This window comes from Papio anubis, chromosome 11, assembly GCF_008728515.1.
Source record: "Papio anubis isolate 15944 chromosome 11, Panubis1.0, whole genome shotgun sequence".
In the NCBI taxonomy this organism is placed as follows: domain Eukaryota; kingdom Metazoa; phylum Chordata; class Mammalia; order Primates; family Cercopithecidae; genus Papio; species Papio anubis.
Window position 1 is genome coordinate 110,399,259 of NC_044986.1, and position 13,788 is coordinate 110,413,046.

General features: G+C 41.2%; 1 protein-coding gene across 1 annotated transcript in view; it reads left to right on the forward strand.

Annotated features, from left to right (window-relative positions):
* Window positions 1-13,788, forward strand: part of ITGA8 (integrin subunit alpha 8) — a 201,830-nt gene that overhangs the window by 69,628 nt on the left and 118,414 nt on the right. Inside the window, exons 13-14 of the mRNA XM_031652474.1 lie at window positions 1,895-2,100; window positions 6,165-6,356. Coding sequence (XP_031508334.1) covers window positions 1,895-2,100; window positions 6,165-6,356 — 398 coding nt within the window. The remainder of the gene's footprint in view (window positions 1-1,894; window positions 2,101-6,164; window positions 6,357-13,788) is intronic.

Genomic DNA, 13,788 nt, shown 5'->3' on the forward strand with positions numbered 1-13,788 from the left:
TTTCTTCAGGGGGTTAATTTTTAAGAATTCTTTGTACATTTTACTTTTACAATTAAATTTGTTGGAATGCCCCTGGCACCAAGCATGTCTAGACACTCACTGTACCCTCACTCTACGCAGGGACACTTGGTTTGGCTCACAACACCTCCACCTGGAGAGCCCACCTCAGGATCCCACCCAGGTTCAAAGCCGTCTCCTCCATGGAACCTTCCTTAGTTTCCTCCAAGCACCCAGCCTCTCCCTGGTCCAGGATACCCAGAATTAATTTCATTGTCTCATATTATTTTTCCCAGTCTGCCTTGTTTATAGTCATAGGGGTAGTCATTTAACCTCATTTGTAAGTTATTAGGGAATGAATTGGTTGACCTAATAGTCATCATTGCATTAAAGCCACTTATCAAAGTACCTTAAACCTAGGAAGAACACAGGATGTCTTTTGATTCAGACTGAAGACAATAGATAAATACCACAAGGAAGGCCAGAAGTTGGAGAGAGGGTAGGTCAGAGTGATGCTGGAGTGTCTTGTAGACGGCTCAGATCTTAAAGAAAGTTTCTTGTTTTCAGTAACTGTTCCCACCTCATCCCTGACTTTTGATATAAACTATATTAAAGATGTATATGAGCCATTTGACATGGAATCTGTTATTAATATATGTTATTTATACAAATTATTGATTTTATGTTATTAATGTTATTGATATATCTTAATTTTTAGGTATTAATATATTGCATATTAATATAGTATTGTTTCTTGACCTTTATATTTACATAATATACTCAATTTATATAATTAATTTTATATATTTCATACATTAATGTATTAATATACATTGTTATATATCTCATATACATGAATTATTATAACTAAATTATATTAATAATATTTTAACCGGTTTGCTTGGCAAACTTCAGCATATTACCTAATCTACATAGGCATAAAAGTCAAATGCAAATATATGTTCCTGCCTCAGGTCACTCTTGAGATTACTGCATCTGCCAAGACATTGCATCTGTAGACAAACTTTAGTAGAGGTCATTAATTTAGATCAAATTATATATATATATATATAAATTTTGGTTGGTGTGACTTTTAAAATTTTAAAATAGAAATCATACATTATACATTTTTAAAAAATCAAATCACTTAGAAGGCTTATAGTGAAGTTTCCTGTTCCAGTCCTCTTCCTGCCCATCTGGCTCTGTGAAGGAAACACCTGTAACCACTGTTTTATTTTTTCTCCAGGTGGTTATATCTTTATCTCTAAATAATTTGCTTGAATATCTCTTGAAATTTTTTTAACCTTAAAAATTACATATTAGTTTTTTGCTATAATCTATGTATGCAAAGAACATAAATTTTTATTTGGGCTGAGAAGTTGTTTGCTACCTTTCTAACCAGCTTGATATACCTCTCTAATCTGTTTTATTTAAATTGAGCTAACAAAAGGAAAGGGAAGGACAAAATTGATTTTAAACATTGCTGCATAAAAACTGAATAATTTAAATGTACAGTTATATTAATTGCAGACAAACTCTAATCTATTTTTACAAAAAGCTATTTTGTCCTTTCTCGATATGTTTTCTTTGTGCAAGTACAGGTTCTGGAAATGCACTAAAAAGCTGAAAATGGTGAAATATCTGTGGTTTTTTTAAAGTAGACATTTTTAACATAGCTAAAATGTTCAGTGTGATAATTTAACAACTCTTATTTTCTTACAGCATTCGATTCCATAGACGTAACAAAGCAGTGAAAGCAATCTGATGACTGTAAAATAACCCTCAGAGAAGGAAAAGTACCAGTGGAAATGGTACTTTTGATTAGTTGATTACAAATACACCCAAAATGACTCTCCTCTCTACCAGTGCGCTGAGCTGCTTTCTCTGTTCCTTACAGACTGGATGATGTCCTGGTTGGGGCACCTCTCTTTATGGAACGTGAATTTGAGAGCAACCCCAGAGAAGTAGGGCAAATCTACCTGTATTTGCAAGTGAGCTCCCTCCTCTTCAGAGACCCCCAGATCCTTACTGGCACCGAGACATTTGGGAGATTTGGAAGTGCTATGGCGCACTTAGGAGACCTGAACCAAGATGGATACAATGGTAATGTAAACCAAAGCGTGGAAGTCATTTATGTGTCGTCACCACTGCATAAAGGAAGCCATGCCTGTTTTAAAGTATTCAGTATGGTGTGTGTGGGTACAGTTATTATTATGACTGATTTTTAATAAACTATCACAAATCTCAAGGCAGCTTTAAGTTTATACATTTTGACTAATATAAATATTACATGGAAATTTCCCTTCTCACTTTTCTGAAAATTTTTATTTAAAATCTCACAAGATTACAATGTGACACAGAGGGAAAATCTGTAACATAATTTGCTTCAATCCTAAATGTAGTATAATTGATCTCCTTGTAGAAGACACATTCAGTTATCAGAAACTTCAGAAAAACCTCATTAAGCAATGTCAAAACCATACTACCTCAGAGATCAGTCTTCAGAGCTCCGGGTAATGGTTTGAGGGTATTACTACAGTTTGAAAACCTCTAAATGAATTTTAAGAGACGTTGGAAGGCTACAGGCACTCCAGGTTACAATAAAAATAGTACCTTTAGGTGTCTGCAATCTTCAAAATAATATCTCAAATGTTCGACCTTAGACTTCTCTACTTATAAGTGCTGTTTACTCGCGGAAATATTTCTTACTAAATTTTAAGAATTAAAACTTTAAAGCCAAAGTTAATACAGAAATAGTCCCTGCTCTGAAGTCCAAGCGATTTTCTCACGTTTGATGTTGACGATCCTGTAATAGCTCTCAGCAGTGGCAGGAATTATTTTTAAAATTGATGTTTGGATTTGGTGACTTAACTAGGACACCTTCTATATGTCAAGACAAATAAATACATGTTGATATATTAGCAAGTATCCTGGCTTCTGATTAGCCTATATGGGTTATGTATAGGTTATGCTGAATTTTAATTGGCATGTAAGCTTCACCTTAGTTTCAATATTTGCAACAAAGTAGTGTTAAACTCCTAGCTTAGGTTTGTCGTTCTTTAGTCTAGAATTTATGAAACCCCTCCAAGTACCCTCTCCTCAGAAAAACACAACTTCACACAAAATTTTGCATACATTTTCAGGACTTTTAAGTTAAGAACCAAGTATAGTGAATTTCTTGATTGAAGTCAAGGAAGTAAGAGGAACTTGCTCTAACAAAGTAGCCTTGGAAGTATTCACATCAGATTAGTATTCATTAGTATATATGGCAAATGTTACTGTACTCATACATTCTTTGAAAACAGTTCTCAGCAACATATGGTTAGTAATTTTTAGAGTACCATAAAACAAAGTACATGTAAAAAGCTTATGGTTGCAGGGAAATTTTTGTAAAGACAAGCTTACCTTTAAGTGACTTGCTGCCTTCTAAAGCTGCTCTATTCCTGATCGCTCAAGTAAAATAAACAGTGCTAAATTATCTATGGAGTTGTCTTTTAAAAATCATAGTTTCTTCTATTTGTCTTTTCTCTCAAACCTTTAATAGCATTTTTAAAAGATGAAAGAAGTATTCTAAATGACATAAATGGAGGTCCTAGCCTCTCTGAGCTTTGGTGTCCTTGAGTATATAAAGCAGGTAAAATAACGTCAAATTCACTGAGAGTAAACAAGGGGATGGGAGTCAAGGCACTGACTTAGAGAAAGTTAAGAAAGTGTTCCTTTTCACCTGACACAGGACAATATCTTTGTTTTCTACAAAAATCTGAATTTTTAGATTTTTTTTTTTTTTTTTGAGAGAGTCTTTCTCTGTCACCCAGGCTAGAGTACAGTGGCGTGATCTCGGCTCACTGCAGTCTCACCTCCCGAGTTCAAGTAATTCTCTGCCTCAGCCTCCCGAATAGCTGGGATTACAGGTGCCCACCACCACGCCTGGCTAACTTTTGTATTTTTTAGTAGAGACGGGGTTTCGCCATCTTGGCTAGGCTGGTCTTGAACTCCTGACCTCGTGATCCACCCACCTCGGCCTCCCAAAGTGCTGGGATTACAGGCGTGAGCTACTGTGCCCTGTCTAGATAGTCTCTCTTTACTTGTTCAGAAAAAGTGGATTTATCAGTCTCATTAACATCATGAAGACTGAGTCTCGATGTATTCAGTCTTATCCACATGTACCCAGAAAGAAAGAGGAACAGAGCGACAAATGAGAACACATGCTGCAACCCACCATGGGGACTAAGATGCGAATGGTGTTATTAGAACTCTTCTTCAAATACAACTGGGTACTCACGTTTATTGTTCAGGAACGATCCTGACAAAACGTGTGGAAGGTAAATGGCATATCGATGTGAGTTAGGTGACACTCTCCAGGTTTCCCACTGTCCTCAACTACAGAAAGGGTCTTGCCTGTTCATTCATGGGATGAAGTAATCATTAAATGAAATAATCTTTCAAAATGAGCTGTTTTCCTTTCTTTTGGAAACAAGGATCTCCTAATTATCCAGCAAACCTACCTCACCTGGTCCACCCAGCCCCAGGATCTGTGATCTGATCAGGCTCTGTCACTCACTGAGTTTCTATGTGGAACGCCTCTGGCTGTTTCTCCAATAGACGACACTCCTTCTGCCTTTGGGCCTTTGTGCAGCAGTTGCTTGGATGCTTTTCCATCTGACTTTCACACTGTTGGTTGCTTCCTGTTTCTAGATTTCAGTTTCAGTGCCAGTCACAGAGACACATATTCTGACCACCTAATCTAATAACAACAATCTGACCACTCTCCATCAAATCACTAGTTTTAAGACTCTTGTTCGGGCGTTATGGCTCACACTCATAATCCCAGCACTTTGGGAGGCCGAGGTGGACGGATCACTTGAGGTCAGGAGTTCGAGACCAGCCTGGACAACACAGTGAAACCCTGTCTCTACTAAAAATATAAAAATTAGCTGGGCATGGTGGAGCGTGCCTGTAGTCCCAGCTACTTGGGAGGCTGAGGCAGGAAAATCACTTGAACCTGGGAGGCGGAGTCTGCAGTGAGCCAGGATTGTGCCACTGCCCTCCAGCCTGGGCAACAGAGTAAGACTCCATCAAAAAAAAAAAAAAAAAAAAAGATTCTCTACATAGCATTTATTGCTTTTGATAATTTGATTATTTTTCTCTATGCAAATTGTCTCTTACCTGTACTAGAATATACGTTTTCTAAAAGCAGGAGCTTTGAGTGTCTAATTTGCTGTTGTATTCACTGCATTCAGCATGTTGTAGGCTCTTTTTTTTTTTTTTTTTTTTTTTTGAGATGGAGTCTCTCTCTGTCACTCAGGCTAGAGTGCAGTGGTGTGATCTCGGCTCACTGCAAACTCTGCCTTCCAGGTACACACCCTTCTCCTGCCTCAGCCTCCCGAGGAGCTGGGACTACAGGCGCCCGGCTAATTTTTTGTATTTTTAGTAGAGATGGGGTTTTACTGCGTTAGCCAGGATGGTCTCAATCTCCTGACCTCGTGATCCGCCTGCCTTGGCCTCCCAAAGTGCTGGGATTACAGGCGTGAGCCACCGCGCCAGGCCCTGGAGGCTCTTAATAAATATTTGTTGGATGGATAAAAGGCAACAAATAATTTGTCATTGCAGCAGTACTACAGAATTTTCATGGTAAACATTATAAGCCCTTTAGAGTTTGATACTGCTCTTTGAGTATACTAAACTCTGTTTCTGAACCATTCCTCTGTACTTAAGAAAAGAAATGTCTCCATGGCCAGGCACAGTGGCTCATGCCTTTAATCCTAACACTTTGGGAGGCTGAGGTGGGGGGATCACTTGAGACCAGGAGTTCCAGACCATCCTGGGCAACAAAGCAAGGACCCGGTGCTCAAAAAAAAAAAAAAAAAAAACCACACACACACACAAAAATATATATATACACACACACATATATATATATATACACACACACACACACATATATATATATATAGAAGCCGGACATGGTGGTACGTACCTGTGGTCCCAGCTCCTAGGGAAGTTGAGGCAGGAGAATCACTTGAGTCTAGGAGTTTGGGGCTGCAGTGAGCCATGATCCCATCACTGCACTCCAGCTTGGGTGACAGAGTGAGGTCCTGTCTCTAAAATGAATAAATGAAGAATTAAATACATATACACATAAAATATGTTTTTGTGTCTGTTTTTAGACATTGCCATCGGCGTGCCTTTTGCAGGCAAGGATCAACAAGGCAAAGTGCTCATTTATAATGGGAACAAAGATGGCTTAAACACCAAGCCTTCCCAAGTTCTGCAAGGAGTGTGGGCCTCACACGCTGTCCCTTCTGGATTTGGCTTTACTTTAAGAGGAGATTCAGACATAGACAAGAATGATTACCCAGGTAAGGTTTTCTTTCTTTTCCCACGTGAGAGTCTACGTCCTGAAAAGAGTCTATTTTCTGGAAAATGCATCATGCAAAGGCAGTTTTCTTCTACAGATGGGGCTGAAGCTTAAGTGTGCTACAGGCTTTTTAAAAGTATGATTCCAGAGCGACTTTCATGAGAATTTAAAGAAAGACAAACACACACTTCCTTCTCCTGTCAAGAGACAATGATAGAAAGGCAAAATGGCTTAAAAATCTGCATTGTACCTAAAACCTGTCAACCTCACAACCCAAGTTTTCATTTGAAACTCCTCAATACCACGGCTTGCACTGACACAGACAGCTTGCATCCTCTCTGGAACCAATTATTTTAACCCTTTTGAGCTCATAGTTCCTATTATAGTAAGAACCTCAACATTTCTGTCATGAAGCTCATGTTTTTAAAGCATAAATATCTTCCAGCTTGGCCCATCATGGTGGCTCACGCCTGTAATCCCAGTATTTAGGAGGCCGAGATGGGTGGATCAGTTGGGGTCAGGAGTTCAAGACCAGCCTGGTCAACACGGTAAAACTCCGTCTCTACTAATAATACAAAAATTAGCTGGGCATGGTGGTGCATGCCGGTAGTCCCAGTTACTCGAGAGGCTGAGGTACGAGAATCACTTGAACCCGGGAGGAAAAGGTTGCAATGAGCCGAGATCACGCCGCTGCACTCCAGCCTGGGAGACAGAGTGAGACTGTGTCTCAAAAATATAATATATGTTTCTCTTCCAGTCATATTTTGTGGTTTTCCAAAGATAGGCTGAACATTTTAAAGCGGAGAAAAAAAGAACTGATTCATGATAGGAATCATAAACTATTCTTGATTTACCTAATTCCCCTATATTGAAGGCACATAGAGAGCCATAAGGCACAGATAATTTATGTTTTGTGCATGCTATATGAAGATATTGATTTGTCTTAAAATATTATTTCACTGTCCAGATTCTTTAGCAGAGAACATCAGACTTCTTCGTTTTATGGTTTGATTTTCACTTTTATGTTTAAGATGGTTTCAATAAGTATCTAGAAGCCATTAATAGTTAAATGACAGCTTCAACTACTTACAAAAACCTTGTCTTTTCCACCAGCCCCTCCCCTAATTGGGAATTTTCCATATGTAGAGCTATTTTTTGGTTTGGGGCAGCATCCAGTAAGCTGACTGCCTAAATATACATCATTAATTTCAGGACTTTGGCTTTCTTCTCTCCTCTGGGGTTAGACAAAAAGGATACCACAACATAGTCTTATACATTTGCCATAAACCTTTTATGACACTAATGGAGACGTCGAAGTGGGCTCCAAGTGGATTTGGTATTATACTGTATACTAATGCTCTCTACCTGTGGCAATTTCAAGAATATCTAGCTACATTTATTTTCTTAGGTTACGTTATGCTAATCAATGGTAGTTAGTTGTTATTACTGGGGGGAGGTTTGTATATATAATATATCCAAATTTAAAATAATTCAAAAATCTAGGTCGCTTATGTAATTCCTACCCCAAAAATGTCAGGGTGATTAATGAAAATCAATTAATCCTGGGTTGCATTTTAGGTAAACAGTTAGAAAGTTATTGCTATTTATTATGGTAGTCACAGATTTCCTTCCCACCCTTAGTACCAGGGAAATTGACAGAAAGGCTGTGCCTTCCATGAGGCAAAGGAAATAGAGGATGTATCCATCACACAGCTGACCCTTCGACTTCCTTCGAAGGCTAAATATGTCCAAAATGAGAGCCAGGAAGGAGAGTAGCATGAGTCAATTTTTTTCCCCAAGAATATTCCCTTCAGGGAGAAAAAAATTAAGAGCAGCAGGAAAGGAAAAGGAAGCTAAAGTCTGTGCAATGTTAGTAATCGATTACCTCTTTTTTTCTTTTTCTTTTTTTTTTTTCTGAGACGGAGTCTCACTCTTTCCTTAGGCTGGAGTGCAGTGGCATGATCTCGGCTCACTGCAACCTCCACCTCCTGGGTTCAAGTGATCCTCCTGCCTCAGCCTCCTGAGTAGCTGGGACTACAGGCATGCACCACCACGCTCAGCTCATTTTTGTAGTTTTAATAGAGATGGCATTTTACCATGTTGGCCAAGATGGTCTCAATCTCTTGACCTTATGATCTGCCCACCTCGGCCTCCCAAAATGCTGGGATTACAGGCGTGAGCCACTGCGCCCAGCCGATTACCTAATTATGTCTTTTTCTTCCCTTAACAATCAGAAATATTCACTTGAGGCCATTTGCTAGTCAACAACTTTATCTGCTCAATCTGATGCAAATTATAATAATCAGACATGTCAGTGCAGTGCCTCTTGTCTCTGAAGTAAATGTTCTTTACTAAGGCAGGCCTGTCCATACTGCTTAGTTGAATTCATCCATCAAGAGAGTCTTGAGGCTTTCAGAGTTCATCTATGCATCTTAGTAGACGTATGTTCTAGCCCTAAGTCTATCTCTCAGATAGGAATATGATTCATGTGATTCATGATTCTACAACATTTTTCCCTGATCCTCGTCCTTTAGCAAAAAGAATGCCAGTCAAAGAAGTCTTTTTAACTTGATAGCAAGATCCCAGGACCTATAGAGAAGAAACTGCCTTATAGGCAGGCAACTAGATTCCCTTAACTAGTACAGTTGATTGAAAGCTACAGGCATAATTCAGGAATCAGACATGTAACTTTCTTCATTTTTCTAGAAATGAATTCCACTTAGCTTTCAAAGCCTCCATTTCCACCATGGTAGAGAATGTTAATCTTGCAATCACTTCTAGGTTTAGACTTAGTCTTATTTAGGTAAATATTTACTCAGATTCAAGACCCGTTAGCCAGGCATGGTGGCATGCACCTGTAGTCCCAGCTACTCAGGGAGCTGAGGCAGGAGAACTGCTTGAACCCAGGAGGTGGAGGTTGCAGTAAGCTGAGATTGCACCACTGCACTCCAGCCTGGGCAACAGAGCGAGACTCCATCTCAGAAAAAAAAGACTCTTTTTCTCGGCCCTGTGTAGCCACCCTCTCAAGGAATGGAATAGAAAGGGGTTTACCTGTTGTCCGGTGATTGGAAGAGCTATCTGGCTCACACCCATCATCTACTATTATTGGCTTCAGACTAAAGGGTAGCTTAGTCCCTTGTGGTCTTTGGGGCATTGCTCAAGCTTCTGTGGCTAGTTCCATTGTCTGTGTAGTGACCTCTGCTCAAAAGTTCCCTGTGTCCTGGGCCCTCTTCATCTTCTGTTAGCCTCTTCAGTCCCCTTTTAGCAAATGCTTCTGAGCCACTCTTAGGACTCAGAAATGCACGGGTTGGGTATGCAGGTTCCTGTGATTGCCCTCAGGCTTATCTACCTAGATTTTTGTTAGCTGTTGCCAGTTTCCACCCAGGCATCTCACTGCTCCAGCCTGATTGAGCTGCAGTCTTTGTTATGTTTTGCCTGGGAAGTAACAAAAGCCCTCTTTCCCCTAAAGGTAATTGAGTGGCATGCTTTCTAAACCCTCTAGTTTATTTGATAAACTCTATGTTCTAGGCCTCCATGATTGGTTTTGTGAATTTCCAAACCAGTGCTTTTTAGAACTTAAAAAGAAACAATTTTCTTTCACTCTGGGGTCCTGCTTTTTTCAAATCAAAAGCACTTTGCCTTTCCAATTGTGAAGTAAATGCATCTGAGAGCAATAATGTCAGCATACCCCAAAATGACCCTGGGTGGCACACACACTCGAATGTGGTTGGGAAATCAGAGCTAGGGAATCTGGGAGTGGCCAGCCCAGAGATCCATTCCTTGTCTATGAGGAAGACCTGAGACACTGGTCTGTCCCATTGAATGCGGGCCGTAGAGGGGATTGAGGGCCTTTGTTTTTGGAGTAAATGAAGGTTGCCAGGTGGAGGTTGTCAGCGGGAGGGTAGTAAGTGAAGATGCTTTACAAACTGCATGCCTTCTGCAAGTAGTTGCAGTTCTCTTGCCCAGCCTTCTACCCCTGGACTCTCTCCCCTGTACGTGGATCCTCAGTGAAACCTCATGTCTCACTTGCTGGCTCTGTTTTTCAGCCTCTTGAACATGCTGCCATCCCCACTGGAGTTGACGGGGGTTTGCTACAACATAGATTACTGTGCCTTCTGAGTTTCACAATCTCTTCAACAAATTGACTTCCTCCATCTGAAATCTATCTCATCATCCTTTGTAAACAGGGGTTTGCAACCTTGGCTGCACATTAAAATCACCTGGAAAGCTTTAAAAAAAAATCGGAACGCTCAGGCCACCCTCCAAACCAATTAAATTAGCCTCTCTGGGCTGGAGCACAGACTATAGTGATAGGTTTTAAGTGACCCTGGCGATTCTGGTGTGCAACACTTTCGGAATGAGTCCTCTAGAGCAGTGTTTCCCTGCCAAGTGTGCAAACAGCTCACCTGGGTGTGTTTATCAATTGCAGATCCTGATGCAGAGATCAAGCGTGTGGGGTGAGATTCCTCACTTAAGGTGCGGCCCTTACTGCTGCCCTTCACACCACACCATGCAATGAGTTGTAGGGTGCTGAGCTTTTCCAATGGGGCTCTGAGACTCAGTGTGCATGCATGTTATCTGTGGGGCTTGTTAATAATGGCTGAATGCACAGCACCCCTTCAGATACTGTGATGACTGAGATGGGGCTGAGGGATCTGTGCCTTTACCCCACACCCCACTTTGGGTAACACCACCCTAGAATCTTGGTGGCTCTGCTTCCAGGTCTACAGCAGTCAGATGTGCTTTTCTCTTTTGCCAAGAACCAGTTTGCTAAGCCCTAGCATTTTATTTATTCTTTACAAGGGTGTCAAACCCACCAGCCGCTCTTTTCTCCAATGTTGCCTCTGTGTGGCTCCTGCCATGGTGATGCTTGGGCACACCCCACTCAGGAAGGGGCAGGAGCAACTTTTTTTTTTTAGAGATAGGATCCTTGCGCTGTCACCCAGGTTGTAGTGCAATGGCACAAGTCATAGCTCTCTGCAGCCTCAAACTCCTTGGCTCCTGTGATCCTCCTACCTCAGCCTCTTAAGTAACTGGGACCACAGGTGCATGCCACCATACCTGGCTAATTTTTTTTTTTTTTTTGAGACAGAGTCTGGCTTTGTCGCCCAGGCTGGAGTGCAGTGGCACGATCTTGGCTCACTGCAACCTCCGCCTCCCAGGTTCAGGTCATTCTCCTGCCTCAGCCTCCCGAGTAGCTGGGACTACAGGCACCTGTCACCACGCCCGGCTAATTTTTTGTATTTTTTAGTAAAGACGGTGTTTCACCGTGTTAGCCAGGATGGTCTCGACCTCCTGACCTTGTGATCCACCCGCCTCGGCCTCCCAAAGTACTGGGATTACAGGCATGAACCACCGCGCCCGGCCACCTGGCTAGTTTTTTAATTTTTTGTAGAGACAGCGTCTTGCTATGTTGCCCAGGTTGGTCTCAAACCCCTGCCCTCAAGCGATCCTCCTGCCTCAGCCTCCTGAGGAGTTGGGATTACAAATGTGAGCCACCATGCCCAGGATCCTTTTAAAATTCACTCACAGACATATAGGCTTTCAGCCGCCCTGTTTCAAATTCTCCATCCTAAATAGATCAGAAACAAAATTCCAAACTTTGTCACTTTACCTGGTTACCTGCAGAATTTATGAGAAAACAAATGCAAAGGCAAACATTTAAAATGCTGAATGGAAACAAGTCAAACTACTTGGCATGATTAGGGAATGGAACACCCCTAAGAAGCCACACTTCCTGACAGCAGCGCTTTCTGATGGGGTTATGATGGGGTTGGTTTCCCCATTCTTGAGATGAACACTTTCTCCTCATTTCAGGAGCCAAAATGTTTAGCAGCTCTATCTAAAAGCACGGGCAGTGTTGGCTTCCCCCAGTTTTCACTGTCTGCTGTAAAACCTTTTCTGTGCAGCCTATTAAGAAATCTACCTTTAGTAATGGCAGGGCATACACATTGCCCCATTCATAGATAGCAGCAAATGGTCTTTACATATTCTTAACACAACCTGGCTGCCTTTCACAGGCAGAGAAGGGCTGATTGTGATGTTTTATGTGTACTCTTTGTGCATTACAGCTGTTTCATCTTCCAAACTGACTCAGAATAAAGTAACACAGCACCTCAAATAACCGAAAACACAGACATGTAAGAAGTGGTTTGATTTGTATTTATTTGTTGTCACATGATCTGTTCTGCACGTTACAGATGTTCTGTATATAATCAGGACTACTTAAGTTTTCTTCGGAGGAATGCTAGCAAAGTGCAGGCATAGAGTCTGTTATGTTGGTAATGTTTTTGCAATTATACTAATTATTACTACTAATAATTAAGAGCCCAAAGCATGCCAGCTGCTGCACAGAGGGTAAATACAGTGTGTATTGTAATATATCATTTTGGAATCTCTCTCATGCACAGATACATATACTCAAACATCTATGTATGTGTGTATTTTTTATATGTACAATATATATATGTACACAGAGTTTATAGGGTAAGATTGGATGACACTGCACTTCTTTTTGGAAAACATCAAACCAATTTAAAAAAAACTATATTAAGGTTAGCCGATGGGCATGGTGGCTCACGCTGGTAATCCCAACACTTTGGGAGGCCGGGACAGGTGGATAGCTTGAACCCAGGAGTTTGAGACCAGCCTAGGTAATGTGGCGAAACTCTTTCTCTACTAAAAATACCAAAAATTGACCAGGCATGGTGGAGTATGCCTGCAGTCCCAGCTACTTGGGAGGCTGAGGTGGGAGAATCACCTGAGCCTGGGAAGACTAGGCTATAGTGAGCTAAGGTCGCACTACTGCACTCCAGCCTGGGCAACAGGAGTGAGACCCTGTCTCGAAAAAAAAAAAAAAAAAAAGTTAAAGAGTCTGTGAGAACAGGGGAAGGAAAATCAGACTCCCTGAGTTCAGATTCCCATTGAACATTGAACACTGATTAGTGTAACACTTGAGCAGTGATTTGCTTTCAGCTTTTCTTTCTTTATCTGGTGTGATGGGGCTAATAATACCTACTTCACTGGGTTGCGTGTGCATGCACTTTCTAGGGTGGCAGAGGATTTTTACAAAATGCTGTCAAATGGCTCAGAATAGGAAAGGAAACCAATTTGCTGATCATGAACAGAATATGAGCTACTTTACCTCACGGTCACGTGGAGTCCCATAAGATTTTGAGAAACTGCATTCTACGATGGTGGAAAGGGACAACCTCTGTTTAAAATCTGATTTAGAGATAGAGTCTCACTCTATTGACCAGGCTGGAGTACAGCGTCATGATCTCGGATCACTGCAACCTCCGCCTCCCAGGTTCAAGGGATTCTCCTGCCTCAGCCTCCCAAGTAGGATTACAGGCGTGCGCCACCATGCCCAGCTAGTTTTTGTATGTTTCATAGAGATGGGGTTTCACCATGTTGGCCAGGCTGGTCTCGAA